The sequence below is a fragment of the Epinephelus fuscoguttatus genome, linkage group LG23 (genome assembly GCF_011397635.1).
Source record: "Epinephelus fuscoguttatus linkage group LG23, E.fuscoguttatus.final_Chr_v1".
Lineage (NCBI taxonomy): Eukaryota > Metazoa > Chordata > Actinopteri > Perciformes > Serranidae > Epinephelus > Epinephelus fuscoguttatus.
Window position 1 is genome coordinate 17,955,261 of NC_064774.1, and position 23,411 is coordinate 17,978,671.

The following is a 23,411-nucleotide window of genomic DNA, read 5'->3' on the forward strand; positions in this document are numbered from 1 at the left end:
TGTTTTTTAATTTATTTGCTAACATTAACCCCAGAAAACGTGAGCGGTTCATCACAAGACCGGCTGTACGTTTTATGAATGAGCAACACAGGGTTAAATGAGCTAAATGGGTGCGTGTGTGTGTGCGTGCACGCATGGGGGTCGTCCCTGCAAAGTAAACATTGCAGCGATGAAGTCAGTGTTTACTGACAGTTACTTATATCTTGTCTTTTCACTTTATTAAGATCAGATTCTGCAGGTAAAATTACAATAATAAGGTGACTTGACCTATTACAGGACTTGACTTGACTTGACTTGCCCAAGAAAAAATGACTTGGGACTTACTTGAGACTTGAAAGTTAAGACTTGAGACTTACTTGAGACTTGCACATGTGTGACTTGGTCCCATCTCTCCTACATAGTGATATCTTGTGGAAGAAGGCAACCTAAGGCCCTGATCACACAGGTCACAATCAGTGTACTGTTTATTTTGTTTATTTGACAGTAATTAGTATCTAGTTCCTCAAATGTTGAGGCAGAGGGTACTTGCTGTAGCTCTGGTTGAGGGTGGGAGGCTGTCAATAAAGAGCTTGTTGGGCACAGGGAAACAGAGATCTGTGTGGGTACATGAGACCCTAATAAAGAGGGTGGGTCATGGGGAGTACCACCAGTTGGTCCAGGAGCTTCTCCTTGCTGATGGCCATTTCCAGGCATATTTTAGGATGAATCAGGGGCACTTTGACAACCTGCTGTCTATTGTCGGGCCGTGTAGCTCTGGGTATCCAGCAGCTGCTACCACCAGTTTCTCCTCCATTGTTTACCAACTGTAAACTTGTTGTGGTGACCGCCACAGAAGGCCCACTTCTCAAATCATCTGATTGGACAATGGGGAAAAGGCTGAGAGGTCGTGGGGCATTGTTCTGCTTTGAGTTGAAGCAAGCAAAAAGCTTAATTCTCATTAAAAACAATTAGAAAAAGCTGCCTCCAGCTGCTAAAATGCATCCTGTGTGATCAGGGCCTAAATAACGCTCCAAACTAAGGCTTCATTTTGTCGAGGCAACAATTGGCAAGGCCATAATCGGTCCCTCGCTTGGACTCTCACCTCAAGATATCTAAATGAAAATGGGTTCTTGTACCCAGGAGTCTCCCCTAAACTTGGGAGGGCTTGTTCCCAGTAAATGTTGAATAATCATTTTATATTTGCATTGACACTGCCAAGGGAACCTTTACTGCATGTGTCTTTCTCACATCCTCTTGTGCACAACTGCCCAGGAATACTTAATTCATGGTGGTAACATAAAGATGCTAGAATGCTATTAAGAAAAAAAAAAAATAGAATAATGAGTTAATAACAGGGCAATTTGCTAATAGTGATGAGTCAATATTATGGTTATGGTTGTCTGGCATAAAATCAATTTAATATCTTTACTACTGCAAGAAAATGCAGAGAAGTAAACATCAATAATGACAAGAAAACAAGGCTTAACTCATTCAGTCACCATCCAAAACATCCCCTCTTTTGTTTTATGGTAATATTAAAAAAGAAGTTTGAAATAGTGTCATTTCTTGCCTGGTAACAGAGTGATTAAATCATGAAGCATGAAGGTAATAACCATGAATCAGGGAGGGGGAAACCACCTGTTTCTACTTAATTTTATGGTTAAATTCCTGCAAACAAAGCGGGTCATTTTAGTGTAATAGTCTGAAAATCATGGCTGGAAAAGACTTAATCATTTCCCCATGACCGACCCCAAACACATTTCAGAAACATTCCATTATCCACCAATTTTGAAAAAATGGGCATCCTGTGAAGACTCAATCTTTTTGTATTATCATGAGCGTAAACAATGATTTGTGGAATAACACATATTAGATAGGAAATGAGAGCTACAGCTGTTATGAATCCAAATTGTTAAAATCTATCAGTGTGTAATGGACGCTCACGGTGTTATGATAGTTGCTCTGGTGCTGTTAGAGGACACTGCCTGACAAAAGACTGAGGTGAGAGCAAGCCTTTGGAGGACGGAGCTGATTTTGTGGCCTATGATAATAACACCCAGTAATGTGCCGCTTCTGATTTCAAAGAGCTTTTCTGTTCAAAGTGTCGGCTGACCTGGGATCTGTTTCAGTGCAGCAGACACCGAGGAGAAAAGCGACTCCAGGTTTTTCCCAGCTCTCAAGCTCCTGGCAACAGGAGCGTTTCACAGTCGGGACATCTCTGAGCTGTGTCATGCCCACAGTGTGAGCTGCCGTAATTCATTTAAGTGCAAGGTACATCATTTTCTCCCGCGCAGCTGGTGACCAGGTCGACATCAAAACGCAATTTGGAGTGGTGGCAGCTCCCTTAATGTAATCGTTGCAATCGACTGCACAGACGCTGCCCAGGAGGATGAATTTGTTTGTATAGATTGTAAACATTTTACCTCTGTGGATGTCTAAATAACCTGTGATGTGGAAATCGTTGTGACTAATGAGACTGTCCGGCGGTCTGGGTTGAATCATGATTCATTCATACTGTCTTTAATAGTGCGTGGAGGAAACTTTAAAGGGCTGGTTCATCCAAATTGCAGAAAGTATAGTGCTGTGTCTTACTTCCCACTATTGAGTTTTGAAGCCAATTTTCATAGTAGCCAAACCATGGAATTATGACTTCTGCCCTATTTAAACTGCTCTGGCCTGCCTACTGTTGCTGCTTACTCTGCAGTCTGCTTTGCAACCTGCCTCCACCCCAGCCCCTCCTTTTGTATGCTTTGTCTGACTTATCAGTGTCATTTCTGTTTGGCATTGATGCTGCTCTGTTCTGTTCCTGGGGGGGTCTTTGCTGCTGCTCTCCCTGCCTTGGGCTTTCCATGTAGGCGCATGGAAGGGCAGGGAGGTGTGCTCTCTCCCATTTGGCTTTCCACGTAGGCATGTGGATTTCTGCGTAGGCCTAGGAAAGGCAGAGAGGCCCCAAAACAGAGCCATACCAGTTTATTTTGACTAAAGTAGTTCTGATTAAATTACAGATGTTTGTTCGATACAAACATACAAAACAAGCATGGACCAATTATTAACCACTGCATGCTCTTTTTTTAAAAAATGATTTCTCAAAGTCTCTCTTGTTGCCTTCCTTCCTGTCTTTCCAACCTGTAGAATATGACACGCCCATTGAAAGCATCACCTCAAGAGTCAATGTGTTGTCGTGTTATTGGGAGCCAGAATAGAAGGAGTCATGGCTCAAAACACTGCCCGTCAACAAAAATGGAGACAACTATGGTTAAATGTGATAAGATGAAATGACCACTCTAAGAGTGCGGTGCTCTTGATAACGAACGGTGCATTCAGACAACTCTCCAAATTTCCAAACGGTCCAGTCTGCCAGAGTGTGCTCCGGCACTCGGAATGAGTATTTCTGAATGCACAACTCACATCGTCTTCCTCCATTGTCTAAAACAAGCCAAGAGAACTTGCTAGCTAGTGCTAGCTAATGTCCGTGGAGAATTGTTTTGCCTCCAGCTAAGCCCCGCCCACCAGAAAACATCATATTGTTCACTAACACTAAAAGGGTCCATAAGTCCAGAAGTATCTGATGTGAGACACTTCCAATGTTCAAGCAGCACTGAGTAATCTCTCTCTGGGATTTCAAGTTGATGCAGTCAGGAGTTAAATTTAAAACATTCAGTCGCAATATCTCTATCCAGATGAACAGACCTTGTTGCCACTGGGACTATTTCTTTGGTAGAAAGTAGTTCTAATGATGTTCTTAATGATGTCTGTGGATCACTGGAGTACTGCAACTGTTGCACATTTTTTAATGAACACTCCTCTAATATATTGGAGGCAGTAATCAGAAATGAAGCTGGAGCCACCTACATGGCTGAATGCCACCATTTGTAAGTGAGAAAATATATGTTTTTGTAATTACCATGGACCAGCCCTTGGAGGTGGAGCAGTGCCTGATGGGTAACTTCTTGTGACATAATTCACAATGTGCCTTTTGGCAGCCACACACAGGTTGTACTTCACGCTGCGCTGTTTAAATTTTAAAATGCAGCAGATTCCATTCCCTCTGGTGATAATAGTTATCTGCTGAAGCCAAAGCGCCTCTCCCCCCTCTGTAAATCCAGCCAGCACACATCTGACACAATGATGTGGTAAGCAGACACGCTGGCTCTGTGGCAGGTCGCAGCGCGGCCCGGCTGGAGGGCCGGTGCTGCTGGACGAAGATTATTGTACCAGCAGAGGGGGATCTGCAGACCCATCAGGGTGTGAGCTGCTCGTAAAAACGTTGCTCCCTCGTGAGCGCCGCACACCTCTGTGAACCCGAGAGCCGACACCAGTAAATAAAGTGTGAGGCGTCACAGATATGACAGGAGAACGGAGGAAGTTGTTTCATACGCTCACGCTTTGAAGCTCGTGGAGAAGTGATGGAGGGAATGAGAAAAGGAATAAGGAGACAAGAACAGAGGGAGTAAAGTTTTACTTCAGCTACTTTAGAGACAACGGAGACATCAGAATTAAAACATAAAAAGTGCCACAAAGAAGTCTGACTCCTCGGATATCACATGTATGTCCATCAGTGGCTTCTCTGATTGAGACAACCTCCTTGTTTCCTTTGCTCCTTGTTTTCTTCCCTCCCTTCTTGTTTCTTTTGCTCTCTTTTTGCTACCTTCTCTCCTTCCTCGTTTCTTTCCTTCCTTCTTCCCTCTTTGTTCATTCCCTTCCTCCTTATTTCCTTAAATCTTCCTTTTTCCTTCCCTCATTTCAGGTTTACTTCTCCCCCATTTTGTTTCCTTCTTTCCTCCCTTCTTGCCCCCTCCCTCCCCGTTTCCTTTCTTTCTTCTCGTTTCCTTCTTCCCTCCTTTTAAACTCCCTGTCGTCCTTGTTTCCTTCACTCTCTTCTTGTTTCCTTCTCTAGCTCTGTTTCCTCTCTTTGTTCCTATGTTCCTTCCCTCCTTTCTTGTGTCCTTCTTCACACCTTGTTCACTCCCCTCCCTGCTTAATTCCTTTACTCTCTTCCTGTTTCTTTTTTTCCACTCCATTTCCTTCTTGTTTCCTTCCTACCCTTCTTGTTTCCTTCCTCCTGTTTCCTTTCCTTCCTTCTCATTATTGTGATTTCCTGTTTTCCTTCTTGCCTCCTTGTTTACTCCCCTCACTGCTTGTTTCCTCCACTCTCTTCTTTCTCTCTGTTTCCTTCATTTGTTCCTTATTTCCTTCCCTCCCTTCTTGTTTCCTTTGCTCCGAACTTGTGTCCTTCTGTCCCGTTTCCTTCATTTGCTCCTTGTTTCCTTCCCACCCTTCTTGTTTCCTTTTCACCCCCCTTGCCCCCGTTTCCTTCCTTTCTTCTTGTTTCCTCCTCCCCTCCTTGTTCATTACCCTCCCTCCTTATTTTCTTCACTCTTCCTGTTTCCTTTCCTCCTATCTTGTTTCCTTTCCCTCATTTTCTTTCCTCCCTTCTTGTTTCTTTCTCCCCCCTCGTTTCTTCTTGTTTCCTTCTTCCCTCCTTGTTCATTCCCCTCCCTCCTTATATCCTTCACTCTTCTCCTGTTTCCTTCCCATTCTTCTTGTTTCCTGTCCCAAATTTTGTTTTCTTCTCGTCCCCTTTTTCTTTCCTCCCTTTTTGTTTCTTTCTCCCCCCTTATTCCCTTCACGCTCTTCCTGTTTACTTCCCTCCTTACTTGTTTCATTTCCCTCTATTTGTTTCCTTCTTGTCCTCATTTTCTTTCCTTCCTCCTTGTTTCTTCACCCACCCCCATTTCCTTCCTTTCTTCATGTTTCCTTCTTCCGTCCTTGTTCACTCTCTTCTTGTTTCCTTCTCTCACTCTATTTTCCTCCTTTGCTCCTTTTTTCCTTCTCACTCTTCTGGATTCCCATGCGCCCTTCTTGTTTCCTTTTCTCTCTTCTTGTTTCTTTCTCTTATATAAAGTAAAGTAAAATTAAATTATTTTAAGTGCTGTTTCAAATTTAAATGTCAAAAGACCAACAGTGGACAGGGCAGAGAGATCTGGATGAACAAAATCAGGAACTATACAGTGATTAAATAAATAACAAAATAAGATGCAATCCTGCCGGACCTACACGCCTGGATGGATTGAAACCAGCTCTGAGTCAAACAGAGTGTGTTATTACACCAGAGAATGGCTGCAAGGATCTTCTGCTGGATGTTTTGTTGCTAATCCTTCAGCACTGATCGCTGTAAGCCTTCTCAGACCTCAATCAAAGCAGCATGTAGCTGTGTAGAACCTTTAGAGGGGTCAAGGAAACACCAACAGGGGAAACACAGGATTGTTTATAATTCAAAAGCAGACGGTTGTGAAGGCCTGCTGAGAGAGAGGGAGGAATGTAAAACACCACCTGGTTTCTGGAGGTGTCAATCAACTTGATCCGACTGTACTGTTTGAAAGTTTCACAGCACGACAACTTTGAAAGTGCTTTGCTTTGTTGTTTCGGTTCAGTACAAAGACTATATGTCTTTGGATTGATATGTATCACATGCCTGTTGTTCTGTCTTGCCCACACACATTTTCTGTTTGTTTCAGTGCTGATAACAGCAGGATGAATTCCTCTACACTTACTACACATGGTCAACAGAGTAAATGTGATGTTGTGGGGAGATAGCCGCTGTAAATATTAAATTAAAGCTACAGGATAGGGACTGTACACAAATTATTAAAGGGAGGGGGTCGTCAGAAAATGGAGTAGTGATAGTAAGAGGGGACGGTACTTGGACTGCAGTCCTTTTTTCTTTTTTAAAGTCAAGGTTAGGATCCAAATAAAATATTAATAATGCTAGGGAGGGTCCATATCAGGTTTGCATAGTCAAGGTTAGGTCTCAAATACAATATTAATACTTCCTACGCCAATAATGCTTATACAGTCCCTTAGCAGCTCAAACACCAGAGTTCAAAAGTGAGATGAAAAGGGATCAAACTGCACAGCAGATTTTAATTTAGGCAAACAGAATGATAGATAAATGAGTCTCGATGAGTCAGGATGTGATCATTTTACCTATAGTAGGCTAATTCTCCTTTTCTCCTAGAAGATTAATTGGGTGATTTTTCTGACAGGAAACATATTTAATACCTGACACCTCTAACATACAGTATTTGTCTTCCAATTCAAACTCCATGCATTTTCATTTAAATGTATAATATGTTATTTTCTGCCACTCGGGCTCTCTCAATTAAAACAATAACAAAAGACAGATTGACTGTTATTGCCGTTAGTCCCTACCAGCAAGGATTCCTTCAGTGTTTATTGTTCAGGAGGTTTTTACCAGGAGCCGAATTATCTGCAAAGGTTTCTTATTCCTCAAACCAAATGGACCAGGTGAATAAAATTAGTCAAAATACTAAATACAGCAGTTTCATGTTAAAAATCTCTGTTTTCCCAATGCTGTCGGGCTCATTGCAAAGAGGCTGCTAGCCCAGTTCCTGTTAATGTCTGCTCTGGTTTTTTCTTTATTATCTCAAAATCCAGATGTTAAGGAGGTTTTTACTCAGAGACGAATTATTCACAGAGGTCTCCTTCTCTCTAAAACAAACCGACCCAGTGATTTGAACTGGTTAAATCTCTGAATAAAGCAGTTTCATGCTAAAAAGATTTGTTTTCTCAATGCTGTTTGGTTCATCGCAAAGGGGCTGCTAGCCCAGTTCCAGTAAATGTGTGCTCCCATTTTTTCATTCTTATCTCAAAATCCAGATGTTATGGAGGTTTTTACTCAGAGACGAATTATTCACAGAGGTCTCCTTCTCTCAAAAACAAACCGACCCAGTGATTTGAACTGGTTATAACACTGTATAAAGCAGTTTATATGTGTTTTTCCAAGGCTGTTCAGCACAGCAGGAGCCGAGCTGCCGCTCACACTTGCTCAGTTTGTTTTACTGATAACTTAAGATCCAGGCATCCAATGACTAAAATTCTTCATCGGTTAAGACTCTAATTGAAAAATAACCAAGATCTAAACAGTGTATGATAAAAATGTGGCTTAAAACTGGATAAAAAGTCAAGAAAGTGACAGTTTCTGGCAGATAAGCACAACCCTAACTTATGCACAAAACGTTCACTGAGAAATGACACAAACCGTGTCGTTGATTAAACATTGTAGGAAACATCTGGGGAAATGAAATAGACAACTTAATAAAATATATAACACTGGTCTCGTAGTTATGTGACATTTGAATGCGGAAAATTTACATACTACATTGTTAAAGCTGGTCTTTGCAACTTTTGCACAATAGCCACTGTGGCTATATGTAACAGGAACAATGGTCACAGCTACAACAACGTGTAACAATAGCCTAAAAAAGTCAGCTGCAGTAGTGTCTAAAGTTTGCTAACATTAGCTAACATTAGGTAACATAAGCTGCTGGTCATACCGGACCAAATAAGGCTGTAGCAGTAAAACACCTCAGTGTGCCGAACTGAGCAACAGCAAGTTTTATTGCTTGTAAATGCAACTTTTAAGTGGAGGTCTGTGTCATTTCCTCTTTCAACAGTTGCATAATCTCTTTAAGGCAGTTTTACAGAGGTTTGCTGACAGATGTTGTCAAGCTAATAAAGATGTCTGCAGGGTGTGATAATGATGAAGAGAGTAATTATACATTTTAAAATGCATAACACAAAGAGAATAAATAATTACATCCATCTGCTGTTTTTCTAATTTAGCCCAGCCAGGTGAATCTAAATGAAGGCTACAATCCACCTCACTGATTTCATCCCCTTAAAGCCATTTGGGTCGTTAAGGGGAGGTGTGAATAAATTACTGGAAAAGTGAGGAAATTAAGATTATTTCCGGTGCTGACTCCACTGAGACATGGCGTGGGCACACAAGGCCTGCCAACTGTCACTGTGGTTAATTCAGGCACTGATGAGCAGAGCTGTGGAAAATCAAAAGTTGAGTCAGAAATAAATCATACAAATTAAGAAATCAAGACTTGTTTACTTAAGATTTGACTCCATAAAGTTTTGAAAGCAAAAACATTTAAGACTCAAGTTTTAGTGAAATTTTGACTCTGATGAAGAAAGATTAAAGGGGACCTATTATGCCAATTCTCAGGCTCATGCTTGTGTTCTGGGTTTCTATTAGAACATGTTTACACACTTTAATGGTCAGAAAACACTTTATTTCCTTTTACTGTCTGTGCTGGAACACCTGTATTCACCTTCTGTCTGAGACACTCTGTTTTAGCACCTCTATTTAAGTTAGAAATTGACATTTTTCACTGTGAAAAAACTCCAATAGAAACCAAAATCTTAGTATGACCTGAAAACAGGGAGAAATATACAACATTGGCCACCAAGATTACATGTTTCCCTAGCGTTAGCATGTAGCTAAATGTAGCAGTGTACTTGCAGCCGGGAAATGACTTTCTATTGAGAAAGCTCACCAATAAAAGCTTCCAAACCAAAATCTTCACAATCGGACATGTTCCAGAAGGAGTATGATCTCGAATTGGGGAGAAATTAACAACATCGGCAACCAAGATTACATGCGTCCATGGTGTTAGCATGTAGCTACATGTAGCAGTGTAGGCTACATACTGAAACACTTGCAGTATATCCAACATTAGAACATGACATATATAAGACAGAAAATAAAGAGAGCACAATAGGTTCCCTTTAAAAGAGCTGCAAAGTCATCAGTTTGCTGCAGTATCATCCGTTCTTGATTTGAGGAGCACCTGTTTCAGCTGCACATCACTGAAAGATGCACCCTGACTTGGACTCGTTCCAAAAGACATAAAAACAGCTCCACTGACAAGTACAACATATGCCTGTAAATATGCGGCCAAAACACGCTGAGGTAATTTGTGCATGATCGCCACTCTGCATTTCAAATATGTCACCAAAGAGGAAACTGTTGTGTCTAGATTGGTACTTCAGTTCAGTTGAGAGCAGATGCATCAGTTCTAAGTGGTCTGAAGAGGAAAAGGGAGGGAAACAGCTCACAACTAGATATTCAAAAGAAGCGTAGGAATCTCTTCATGGTATGTTAATACCGCACAGCACATCTTCTGTTGGATGTTTCCTTGCTAATCCTTTAGCATTGATCACTGTAAGCCCTCTCAGACCTCAATCATTGCCGAATGTTGCGGTATTGAGGGGTCAAGGAAATGCCAACAGGAAAATAGGGATTTCTTATGATTTAAAAGCAGCCTGTGGTGAGCGCTGTGGTATGTTGAGGTGTCAATCATCTCCATCTGTCAATGCTGCTGAAGTAATCTCTCACAGCAAAACAATTTCACAACAGATGGAGAAAATGGACTTCAGAGGAAAATCTCTGTGTTGCTGAGTCCAGCTTTCCTAAGATGGTGTGCTCATTGTTTGGGAAAAGCATACAGAAGAGACACCGCAAATTTCCATTATAATTGTGCCCCAGGGGGTACATCTGCAATCACCAGGGGGTACTTAAGAAAGTTAGCTTAGCTTATGGGTGTGACGTTGATTTTAAGTATATTTACTGTCACAGTAACAGTAAGATTCCAGACTGCTGACTGCAGATGACAAGTTTCTCTCCGACATGAGTCTGTCTTAATAGCTTAACAGAAAGTGTCTGTGTGCAGTGAAACAAGTCTTGTAAAATACATGTAGTAAGCAAGCAAGCAGAAAAGTTTCCATCTAAAATTGTTGGCTAAACGCACTGGAAATTGGCTGCTGTAGTAGTTGCTTTTTCATTTCAAAGTCGAACCGTTATTTGAATGTGGGGCAAAATTAAATATGGGAACTGCAATGGCCTGTTTAAATTAAAATTTACAGTCTCTAAGTGCAGAGACAATTTGAAGTAGTTTGTCAAGTGTTCTTAAAATTCACTCAGCTTGAACTAGTGACATTTTTGTGAATTAATCTAATGAATAAAACCCCAACGGTTGTTTTATTGTTATGCAAACTTACTTTTTGCGACTATGCTTACTATAGTTTTGTCAGTTGTATAAAACAGAATAAAATCAGAATAATAAACATTTAATATAATAGTACTCTTGGGTTGAAAAAGTCTACTGCCTAATGTACATTCAAAAATCTCTGTATCTCATCCATAGTGAAGGGTTAGCATATGATATATGAGGCTGCTCTGTTATGCACATTAGTACACAAAAGGCATTGCCATAGCAACATAGAATGTTTATCCAAACAAATGAAATGAATAGTCTGGCTCTGTTCGAAACCGCATACTTACCTACTACTCATACTAACTCTTTGAGTATGTAGTCTGTTTACACTGCGCAGTATGCGATTTTGAGTATGCGAGAAGTTCCTGGATGCATACTAGATTCGCCAGAAATGTTGAGTATACATCATGAGCTTACTACTCACACTCAAATTACCCAAGATGCAACGTAACGTGACATCATCTATTGTCACTTCCTTGCCGCGAACAGGACAAAAGAAAAAAGAAGAAAAAGTTATTTATTTATTTATATTTATTACTACTGTATATTATAATTTATGAAACTTTATGAAATAATTCAATTCACAACGATTTTGTTGTTCACTGATGTACATTTTTCCCTCCTATTTTCAGGCTGTGAGGTATGTTATATTGCGTTGTATATTATGATTAGATTTATAGTTGATTAAAAAGGAAACTTACATCTGAGAACAATCCCAAGTCGATTGCGAGCATGATGTACCGAAGACGGCAGGCCGATCTTCGTCTCAGAGCTGACAAGACTCTCCGGTGAGGCATTTTGAACGGTCAAATTCCGTTAACGGGACGAGATCGGTCAAAACGGCGGTTTCACGCTAGCTACATCAAGGGTAGGTTCACCTCCCGTTTTCAAAGTAAAAGCACAAATTTTATCGTTATGGTTTTCTGTATAAGAAAGGGCAACGGGTGTTTTATTTTGTGAAAATAACCGGAAGTGCGTTGCTCACTACGGCTAGCTTGAGTAGCACCGAAATCTCCGAAATCGTCCGAACAAAATTGTAAACAGCTTGTATTTGGTCATATTTTCAACACGTTGTGGATCTAAACGGCTACTTTCTCGCCTAAAAATGTTTCAAATGTTGCTAAAGTTATATATTTACAGAGTTTAGAGCTTAAGCGAAATCAGCTTAAGGCCGGCTGATTTCGGCTCGCGCAGGAGCGAAATGCATTGTGGGTTATCGTGTAGTATGCTACAGTGTAAACAGTCTGCATACTGTCTGTTGATTGAATATGTAGTATGTAGTATGGCAGTATGTAGTATGTAGTATGCGGTTTTGAACACAGCATATAAACATGACTGGAGGCGCTACACAGTATAAGGGGCCTTGAATATTCTATTGGAATCAAGTCACGTACAATCAATATACAGCCACATTCTAGTGTGTGAACATACCACATACTCAAAAGCTACATAGTATGACACTGAGACACAAGTCCCTTTGACACTGCCTGTTCCAGGCAGGAACTGTTTGCCACCTCACCATTCTGTATAAAATGTATAATCGCCTTTAAGCGTGCCGCAGAGGTCGTAACAGTGCCGAATCATTACTCTGTTAAAGGGACAGCCGGCAGAATGGGATCATGGATAGGGTGGGTGTGACGTTCTGACGATGTGTTATATGTACAACCCACCCTAGGGGATTTAAAAAGCAGCAAGAAGCAGTTAGCAGCTAACTCAAAGAAGAACAGCAGCCAGATTTGGAAAACAATGAGGTCCTTACCTTCCAAGCGGAGGATGAAATCATTTCTCATTTAACAGGGTGGGTAAATGATTGTTACTGCTATGTTAATGCCATTGTTATTGTATAGAAAGCGCTGCTGACACATCTGTTATATGTCACACTAGAGGCTGACGCTGTTGTGGTAGGGGCTGTACACATGCCACATTTTTTGCACCCTCAAATGAATTGTCTTTAATGTAGATATGCGCCAGAGGGATGACGTCACTCATTCCCGAATGCCTATTTTTCAGGGCGCGCTGGTTGCACCCTGAGATAAATTGAGTTCAACTTTTGGAAGGCAGCGCAGTGTAGTGCACACCACATGTAATGTGATGACAACCAACCAATCACAGCCGACAGATATCTTTCCCTTCCTAAGTATCAGTCTATGATTAATATGGAGAAGAAGTTAGTCATGTTAGAGCAGGGCTGTCAGAGTGTTACATCTGTCCCAAGGACAATAGGACTATGAATCCGTTTTTACATCTGGAACCTCCCGTCTACAACGGGCTTGACACTCGCCCTAGTTGAGGACTTGGCTCAGAGTCCGGAGTTACTCTTTTATCCTGACCCCTCCTTAAGGAATCTGATCCTGTTTGATTCGGCAGTGGGAATCTCTTGCGACCGCATGCCTTTGCTGACGTCGACCCCAATAGGATTCGAACCCTGGACCTTCTGCATGGAAGACGAGTGTTCGAAACCACTATTGTCCTGTCCCGAGGACGATAGGTCTACACACTTATAAACAGCGCCTGGAAGAAGATCAGCTCTGCACTCAGGATTTCAGGTAAATAGGATATATGATGCTTGTTAGGGTTGCTTACCCGCGCTCTTAAAAGCTGACACAGAGAAGGTACAAGAGTAGCACCCAGTGCCTGACCTCGTGTTTTCCAGGCAGTTAAAGACATGGTGGCATGTGTCTGGAATTTTGGCTTTTTTTCTCTCCGCCGACACAAATGATAATTAACTTTTGTCTTTAATTAAAGACACCAGCTTGCTTTTTTATTCAGAGCTGTGATATTTAGAAAGACGTCAAAAGAGAACGTTTACTGTGTTTATATATGACATGCTATCAGCAACAACGTAAATATTTCTGTGATGCAACTCCTAGGTCAGTGAGTGCACTTGTGTTAAACCTCACATGGGGATCAGATTAAATACATACACTGCATCCTAAATATAGAATGTGTTCCAGAACACCATTTGGATTGAGGCATTACATACAGGAACAATCTACTGCATCGCCGAAGGGTTTATGTGCTAATGGAATGACTTAGAGCATTTACAGGGTCAGAGGACGTCAGGCTAATGATATGCTCACATACACTGCGTGTTGATGCGTGTGTGTGCCTGTGTCTGTGTGTGTGTGTGTGTGTGTGTGTGTGTGTGTGTGTGTGTGTGGTGGTATGTGTCAAAACATGGAAGCCCTCCTGGGTCTTAAAGGGCACAAAACAACATCAACAGGAGCCGGAGGTCAGACAGACAGAGGGAGGTCTGAGAGGAAAGTTTTAAAAGTCATCTGATCCCTCAACACTTTCCCCGGAGGGAGGCACTACGCTAACCCACAGAACACACACACACACACACACACACACACACACACACACACACACACACAAACTGATTACCCCAGGCTATTATACGGCTGAAAAGATTGCTCTAACAAGGGATAAGGGGGAGGACAGGGACACCAAGTGATCAGGCAGGACATAAAGGAAATTATATCGAAGTAACTTTTAACAACTAAAGCCCCCACTCCAGGTTCGGAGTGGGTTACTGCCCCAAGCGAGGGAGTTCAAGTGTCTCGGGGGTCTTGTTCACGAGTGAGGGTAGAATAGAGCATTTGGCGTGCCATCTGCAGTGATGCAGGCGCTGCGCCAGATTGTCATGGTGAAGAGGGAGCTGAGCCAAAAGGCAAAGCTTTCGATTTACTGGTCCATCTACGTCCCAACCCTCACCTATGGTCATGAGCTCTGGGTAGTGACCAAGACAATGTGGTTGCGGATACAAGCAGTCGAAATGAGTTTCATCCGTGGGGTTGCTGGGCTCAGCCTTAGAGATAGGGTAAGGAGCTCGGACATCCAGAGAGAGCTCGGAGTAGAGCCGCTGCTCCTTTGTGTTGAAAAGGGTATGTTGAGGTGGTTCGGGCACCTGATCAGGATGCCTCTTGGGCACCTTCCATTACAGGTGTTCTAGACACGTTCCCAGGGCAGACCCAGAACACACTAGAGGGATTTCATATCTTCTGTGGCATCTTGCTTCTTCAATCAACATCAATTAGAAGTGTTTGTTTTTGCCACAAAGGCTCAGTTAGTTATTATGAGCAACTTCAAACATTATGGGTAAGATCCCTACAAAGAAATGAAACATTTTTCTGTACCTTTTGCTTGTTCTGTTCTGTTTTGTGTTAAAGTTTCACATAAGAGAAGTCTTGTTATGAAATCTCGCAAAAGGTGCAGAAATAAAAAAGGGTGGAAACACTGGAGAGAGTTGGGGAGAGAAGTGCCAGTAATTGTTGGTTGGGGGACAAAAAGCGTATCTTACTCTTATCTAAAAGACTTATAATGTCATGGCTGAATATTTCGCTTATTTCGTTGTGTCCATACATCTGCAGATGCCTAATCTGGACACATCATCAGTGATGTTCCTGGGGTGTGTCATCGGGTGTTTCGGGTCTTTCAACATCATATACCCTCCTCCAGGTAACCCAGCCAGGGCTGATCAGACTCCAGCTTGTGTCCAGATGGCTAGCTACCATGACTCCATGGGTTTCCTCTCTTAAGCTCTAGCCATCTTGAGGCTCTCTCTGCTGCATTGGTGGTATTGCGGATAGCTCTCCTTGTCCTCTCTCCCTCGATGCCCAAACTGCTGTAGGCTCTGGCTAAGGATCGGGCCACAAATCCCCTGAATCCAACCTCCACCGGCACACACCTTGCTCTCCATCCAGCCCTCTGACCAGTCCCGCGTACTTGGAGAGCTTCCTTTCAAAGGCCTCTTCCAAGCGGTCTTCCTATGGGACTGTCAACTCCAGTTGCACAGCCTGCTTGGTGGACCCAGACACAAGGACAATGTCTGGTCGCAGGGTGGTAACTGCTGTATGGCTGGGGAACTTCAGCTGACGCTCGAGATCGACCAACGACTGCCAGTCCCTTGCCGAGGTCAGAATGCCTGCAGATGTTGTTTTGGTGGGAGCTGGCTGCTCCCCTGCCCTGATGAAGGCGATGGATTTCTTGGAGGGTAGGTGCCGCTTTGCCCACTCCAGTCCTATGCTGATGGCTTCAGCGATGGACTTCAGGACCTGGTCATGTCTCCATCGGTACCGTCCATCTCCGAGTGCCCTTGTACAGCAGCTAAGGATGTGCTCCAGGGTTCCTCACTTGGAACACAGTGGGCATGTTGGTGACTCTGCTATGCCCCATGTGTGCAAGTTCGACAATGTGGAAACGTGCAAAATTATAGAGCAAGACTTCTCCTTTAGTGAGACTCAAAATAATAATGTGACGGTGATGGCTGCAGTCCTCTCTCTCAATACTGGACCAATTTCAAAAACTGTTGAAAAATGTTGAAAAATATCAACATTTTGCTTTGAATATACTTAAAATATCACCAGAAAGCTATCAAATAAATCATAAGACATGGATGAATAATTTTCCTACATGTACCTGAAGAGCTGCAGGGCAGGGCCAGTTCATTTTACACTACTTCCTATGAGATTCAACTAAAATGTGAAGCCACTAAGCGTGTCTGAGTGTTCTTATTCAACTTCATTAATCTGACTTTCCATTCTGATTTACAGTATTGGTTCCTAAATCAAAAAATCCCATTACCATTACACATATGGGCTATAGTATATTTGCCCTATGTTCACTGTCTGTATGTGTGCAGTACTATAACTCTTGGCTATAGCTAATGGTTGCCATTAATTTCTAGATAACATAATTCATTAATTTGCATACCATTGTTTGTGTGACTGATAAAGATGAAAATGAAAAGTGGTGCGATCACCTCTGGGGATTAGAGAAGTATGTGATGCAAATCAGCTCCAACTGTAACAATAAGCTGTCAGACGCTCTGAGCGTCAACAAGCCCACGACGTTCCCAGTGATTTGGAAAGTCAGTAGGTGTGCTGGCAGGACCTTTGGAGAAACTGCCAGGAGATCCTTAAAAAGTCATTAAATTTAATAACAGCCATCAATCTGCCAACTCTCTGTTGGTCTACAGGGGGGTGGACATATTAATAGGGACACTGTACAAGTAAAGGAAATTCAATTAAACGCCTCAATTCCGCTGTAAGAAATGACCATCAAGCTGACTCCACACCTCTCTGACACAGACTGTATTTAACCACTACAGTGGAGCGTGTAGACTTATGATGTCACAAAAATATTAAAGGGCCAGATCACTCAATTATAAAAGGTGTATCCACACCAGTGCATGGATGTAAATGTCCAAATCACTCTGAACAACCCTCAGACCTCATTTGTGAACAACTTCCATCTCTTTTCTGCTCCCCAAATTACTGAGCAAGAGTCTGTGGAAAAGCATCAAATCTGACAGGAAATAAATCTTCAGAGGTAGCTCAACTCAAAAGTCTTACTATCATATCGCTTCAACTCATTCAGAAACTAGAATTACCGCCCCATGGTTGTACGCCTCAGCAAACCAGTCAAGTTGCAGTTAGTTTACATCTATGTTGGTTCAGACTCATATGTAGTCAAGGCATGGGACAATGCTTCAATTATGGATCTTGCTGCAAAGAATTTACTATGATGATTCTTAAACATATTCTTAAACATGAATGCTTCACACACTTTTTACCTTGCAGCACAGAAGATCTATATAGTCAATATCTGATTATATGTCTCCCCTTCTGTTCCTAAGTTACAGCACTGAATAATGGCCAAGAAAGTGTTTTATGCAGAACACTATGATGTCACAGTGAAGCTGACCTTTGATCTTTTGGATATAAAATGTCATCACTTCATCATATCATCCTATTAGACATTTTGGTAAAATGTTGTCATACATAATGTATACATAGTTGAATTATGGCCCAAAATATGTTTTATGAGGTCACATTGACCTTTGACCACCAAAATCTAATCATCTTAGTTCATCTTTGAGTCCAAGTGGACGTTTGTGCCAAATTTGAAGACATGCCCTCAAGGTGTTCTTGAGATTTTGCATTCATGCAAATGGGACAGACGGACAAGCCAAAAACACAATGCCTCCAGCCATGGCTGTAGCTGGTGCCGAGGCATACAAATGCCCACAGGCTCACTAACTCCAACTGAGTGTGGCTGGCTGTGAAGTTATCAGTAAAAGTAAATGAGCAGCTCAAAACCAAAACATTTTACCTGTTAAAAGAAGTACATTAAAAACAGCAATTGATTCAAAACTTTCTGAATACACAGCCATTTACCCGATAGTAATAGTATAGAAAACAGTAGTAGTTTAAAAAGTATTCACTAAATTATTTAAAGTAAAAAGTACGCTGTTTTCGAGAGACAAGTTTTTTAAAGTCTTAAAGTCTGATAGAAAAGCAAAACCATCTGCATGACTAGAGACCAAACGAGATAAAAGACAGAGTATACCTTTTTGTGATTTGGATGAACTGAACTTTTAAGCCTCCATCATGTCTTAGGGGGATTTCACACCTGCCCTGTTTGGTTCAGTTCAGTCGTACTCAGGTTTATTTTGCCCCCTAAGTACAGTTCATTAAGGCAGGTGTGAACACAGCAATCACACTCAGGTGAGCACCAAAACAACCGGACTGAGACCTTCTTGAAGAGGTGGTCTCGGTCCACTTACAGACGAACTCTGGTGCGGTTACGACCTCAATCTGAACCAACTGCAGTCACATGACACATTGTTTGGGTTAAACATGAGCATGTTACAGTCCTGGAGGATTATTAATGTGCACCTCCTCCTGTACTGCCTTAATATGCACATTCAGCACATCCAATGCATCAAAACATTTTTTCTAGTTGGAGCCGTGCCTCGTTTTCAAACTGTATGGTTTGACTAAAATGAACAATGACAGCAATATAGTCCACGATGAGCAGCGCTAAAATCAACCTGCGTAGTTGTCCCTCCATTGTGACATTAGAAAGTGTCATATTTATCTTGCAAGTGTACTCTTCTTCTTGTTCTTCTTCTTCCTGCATGGAAATTCTGACCAATCAAGAGCAGCTTTCTCGCGCAAGGCATTTGATCTGGTCCACTTGTAAATGCTGCTGTGAGAACACGAACCAACTCTAGGCAATTATGATTGATTTTAAGATTTTAAATATAGCTGAGTTTCTTACTACCTATGCTCCAAGTCGTGACCTGAGATCATCAAGCCTACCCTCGCTAGTCGTTCCTAGACCAAGGTTGGTAACTAAAAGTGACCAGGCTTTTGCCATCAAGGCCCCGATGCTCTGGAATTCTCCGCCTGAGAGGATAAGGCAAGCTAACACATTACCCGTCTTTAAGTCATTGCTTAAAACACATTTTTATAGGTAAGATTTCCCTTTTAATGCCACAAGGCATGCAATCGTTGAGAAAAACCTTTTATCAATAAACTGTAAAATATCATGACTCTGACCTATAGATATGGTCCAGACGGCGGCGATCTTCATCATGGCTTTGGTTCTGGAGTTGAAGCGGCTGTGCTCTATGGGGTTGCGGATGGCGACGTATCGGTCCAGAGAGATGGCACACAGGTGCATGATGGAGGCGGTGGAGAACAGCACATCCAGGTAGATCCAGATTGGACACAGGGCGCTGGGGAGAGGCCAGGCGTAGTCTGGAGAGAGAAAAGACGGGACAAAAGGTGAGAAGGTGCGAGGGTTAAGGGCAACGTTATATGACTGATAATACATCGCTGTGTTTGATAAGCAGTGATGTAGATATATTCAATCTGTTCTGAGGGCCTTGCTGAGTGAATGTCATCAGGGTCAGTGGAGTGTGAAGGCTTAAGATGCAGGTTGACTAAACTTTAATTAATTGGAGTACATCAAAGCACAGCGTACTTTGCGTGCACTAAATTCCCCGGTTCCCATGAGGAATCAGGTTAAAGCAATAGTTTGATTTACAAGTATTACTCTGATTATAATGATTAAGATCATTGGATAAAAAGATGTTTACATGGAGAATTCTAGAGTTGCAGAAAAGAGGTTAAGAGTAGATCATTAGTTTTAATTGCTGACAGCGAAGATGTGAAGTTATTGTTCAACACAGATGTTGTTTACATGGGCCAGTAAACAGTGGATTAACACAGTGCAAGTGTGGTAAGGTATGATAAACACGAGAATAAAGCTTTGTCGTATGTGTGTGTTTGTGTAAAGTAAGTGGTTGTGGCTTGTCAAGGTTTGATGCAACCTACTGAGAAGAGAATAGAAAAGGACACGTCAAAAGGGAGATAATGAATAACAGTGTTGATTAAGGCTGATGATAAAGATAAAGACGGGCAGAATACCGCAGCCCCGCTGGGAAAATGGGAGTCATTTAATCATGTTTGTGAGAAATGTGCAATATATGGGATGCAGTCTGTAAAAGTTTTTCAATTGTCGAACAAGGACTTAAAGGGACAGTCAACACCCAAATCAAAAGTACACACTTTCCCTCATACTTGCAGTGCTTTTTATCAATCTAGATTTTTTGATGAGAGTTGCTGAGTGTTGAAGATATCAGCCCTCAGTGTTGGGCAGTGACATGTCTCAGTATGTCTCAGTTTGTTATCACATCACTACTGACTCGAAATACAACAATCCCACCAGCGGACTCATTTTTTTTAATCGTCGCACTGTGCAGACACGTCATGCGCCATCTCAGCTGCGGACGTCGGCTGTAGCCCTGCACTGGCTAAACAACCAAAACTCGATTTACAAAGAAGGGATGAAGCTTGTGGCTGGATATGTGGTAGATAAAATGTTGCTCCATGAGTGACTCTCCATCTTTCAGGCAGGTCTTTGAGGAAATACCTGGCACATGCAACCGAAGACCCCCAGGTAAATAGAAGTGATCAAGCCTTAGCTGCACTCAACACTGATTACCCAGACATTCACACAGAGGCACAAATCTGAATTTTGGGGAGATACACAATTACCAGTTTTATGGGGTGTAACTAAAAAGTAATATAATGAGTAGTGTAACAAATTACTGTTGGCAGGGAGTAAAAAATAAAAAGTAAAGTAATATCATTACTTCTGAAAAGATTAACAACTAATATAATACATTTTAGTCAGGACCACTTCAGTCAAAAAATTTTTAAATTTCCATTTGTAGTATTATATTTGGCAGTATGGCTCTGTTCTGGGGCCTCTCTGCCTTCCATGCACCTATGTGGAAAGCATGAAGCAGAGAGAGCACACCTCTCTGCCCTTCCACGCACAAACAAAGAAAGCCCAAGGCAGAGAGAGCAAACCACCCTGCCCTTCCATGTGCATACATGGAAAGCCCAAGGCAGGGAGAGCAGCAGCAAAGAACCCATGGGAACAGAACAGAGCAGCATCAATGACAAACAGAAATGACACTGATAAGTCAGACACAGCATGAAAAGGAGGAGCTGGGGTGGAGGCGGGTTGCAAAGCAGCTTGCAGAGGAAGCAGCAACAGTCGGCAGGCCAGAGAAGTTTAAATAGGGCGCTCTGAATGAAACTCAGAAATTGGTTGCATAGAAAGGAATCATGTGATCTATCAGCTGACTCCCTTCCATCAATCAGCTGCTCCATCAGTTGATTAGGCTGTTTGAGATCAGCTGATGTAGTTGGGATGTGAGCTGAGCTTCGCATCGTGTTCTGCCTGAACTAACACTATGCTTAATTTTTAGAGTAACAAGCCCAACACTGTTGGCCATAGAGATGTCTGCCTTCACTTGAATATAATGGAACTAGATGACACTCAGCTTGTGGTGCTCAAAGCACTAAAAAAAGCACCTGAAAAACTCAACAGCAATGTCTCTTTCCAGAAATCATGACCTGGTTACTCAAGATGATCCACAGATCTTGTTGTGAGCAGTGTCAAGTAAGCACAATTTCCTTTCTACCGAACTACACCCACCAACTATATCAAAGCGCAGAAGGAATTGTGCATGACACTAGAGGTAAGAGGAAAGACAGAGGGCAAACTGTCGCTTTAGAGTTAAAATAAGCAAACTGTTAGTTATATTTAAGGAACCACAGTGAGTGTTACACTTGTTCATCAGCTGTAAGTAAAACTGTTATCTAATAAACCATTTGTGATGCTAGCAATGACTAGCCATTTTTTCGGTGATGCTCTGTTGATACCTGGGGGGAAAATCCTTCCCTCTTCCACAGGGAGGTCAAAGGTCACAACCAGTGATAGTGTGATACCATGTTGAGCGGGTAGTGAGTCAGTGTCTTGGCTCACTGCTCTGTAGGGGGAAACAGTTTGGGTCATGGGGAAAAAAATCAGCCTCAATTATCTCAGCACATGGGCCAGCATGCCGCCTGGGACGAGGACACGGCAGCTGATGTAACTAACAGAAATACAACTGGGAGCATTTTGGCGGGGAATTAAATCAGCGGGTTAACCTTTGCTTAAACTGGGGTAAATTAAACAGCTTGATTGGCGAGCTGGCTGCTCAGCAGGCTAAAATGATATCCTGGCACCACCACAGCCAACAGCAGGAAGTGTACACAGAGGACAAAAAATATACTGAAAAGAGACTCTATGCTCATTTTCAGCTTTGTACTTGTATTTACGATTTCTACTTGGACATATTCACATGCTTTAATGTTCAAAAAACACTTCCTCATACTGTCTGTGCTGGAACACCTGTATTCACCATCGATCTCTTTGAGCCCCCCTCCCCAAAGATGCCAGTCTGCTCTGCTTTTAGGGTCTTCTGTATCTCAGCATTCTTTGGCCAACATTGCAGCCAGAGATTTAACTATAACAAGGAATAGTGATATTTTCTACTGCGAAAAGACTACATGTCTCCCAGATGTTAGTATGTAGCTACATGTAGCGTATATAGTGCAGTATAGTTGAGCTGGGAAACAACTCTGTATAGCATCACTTTCTCCTGTTAGAAATAACCAATAAGAGCTTCTAAATACAACAAAACATGCTTCAGGAGGAACATGATCTGGCAACCAAGACTACCTGTTTCCCTGACATTAGCATGTAGCTACATGTAGCAGTGTAGTTGCAGTCAGGGAATGGCTTTCACTGAGTATAACGGCACTTTCTAGGGTGAAAACTCACCAATAAAGGTCTCTAAACCAAAATCTTTACAATCAGACATGTTCAACATTGGCAACGAAGATTATGAAGAGTTTCCCTGACATTAGCATGTAGCTACATGTAGCAGTGTAGGCTACATAATGTAAACACTTGCAGTAGAGTGCCTGGAGCAAAGTAGAGTAATAAGGTATAATAAGCCAGCCAAAGGAGGAGATAGAGGCCACTGATAAAGACAAGGAAGCTTCTCACAATGCATGGAGGGTTTCATCCCAAGTCCAGCACCCTGAGACTGTACACTAAGAGGAACAAGGGGGGCCAAGGACTGGTGAGCGTCAGAGCCACTGTCCAGGACAAAACAACCAAGATCCAGGAATACATCAGGAAGATGCCTCCCAAAGATGAGCTGCTAAGTGACTACCTCAGGCAGCAGAAGAGGAGGACGAACCATCGTGGAAGGACAAGCCCCTGCACGGCATGTACCTCCGACAGATTGAAGAAGTGGCCAATATCAAGAAATTCTTCCAGTGGCTGGAAAAGGCTGGACTGAAAGACAGCACAGAAGCACTAATCATGGTAGCACAAGAACAGTAGAAGAAGCACCAAGTGGCTGGC

The 23,411-nt window shown here is 42.2% G+C and overlaps 1 protein-coding gene across 3 annotated transcripts in view; it reads right to left on the reverse strand.

Moving 5' to 3' along the window:
- htr2cl1 (5-hydroxytryptamine (serotonin) receptor 2C, G protein-coupled-like 1) overlaps positions 1-23,411 on the reverse strand; it is a 272,524-nt gene that overhangs the window by 15,528 nt on the left and 233,585 nt on the right. For all 3 annotated transcript variants that reach the window (XM_049569308.1, XM_049569307.1, XM_049569306.1), the window contains one exon: positions 19,196-19,396. In XM_049569308.1, the coding sequence (XP_049425265.1) occupies positions 19,196-19,396 (201 nt within the window). The remainder of the gene's footprint in view (positions 1-19,195; positions 19,397-23,411) is intronic.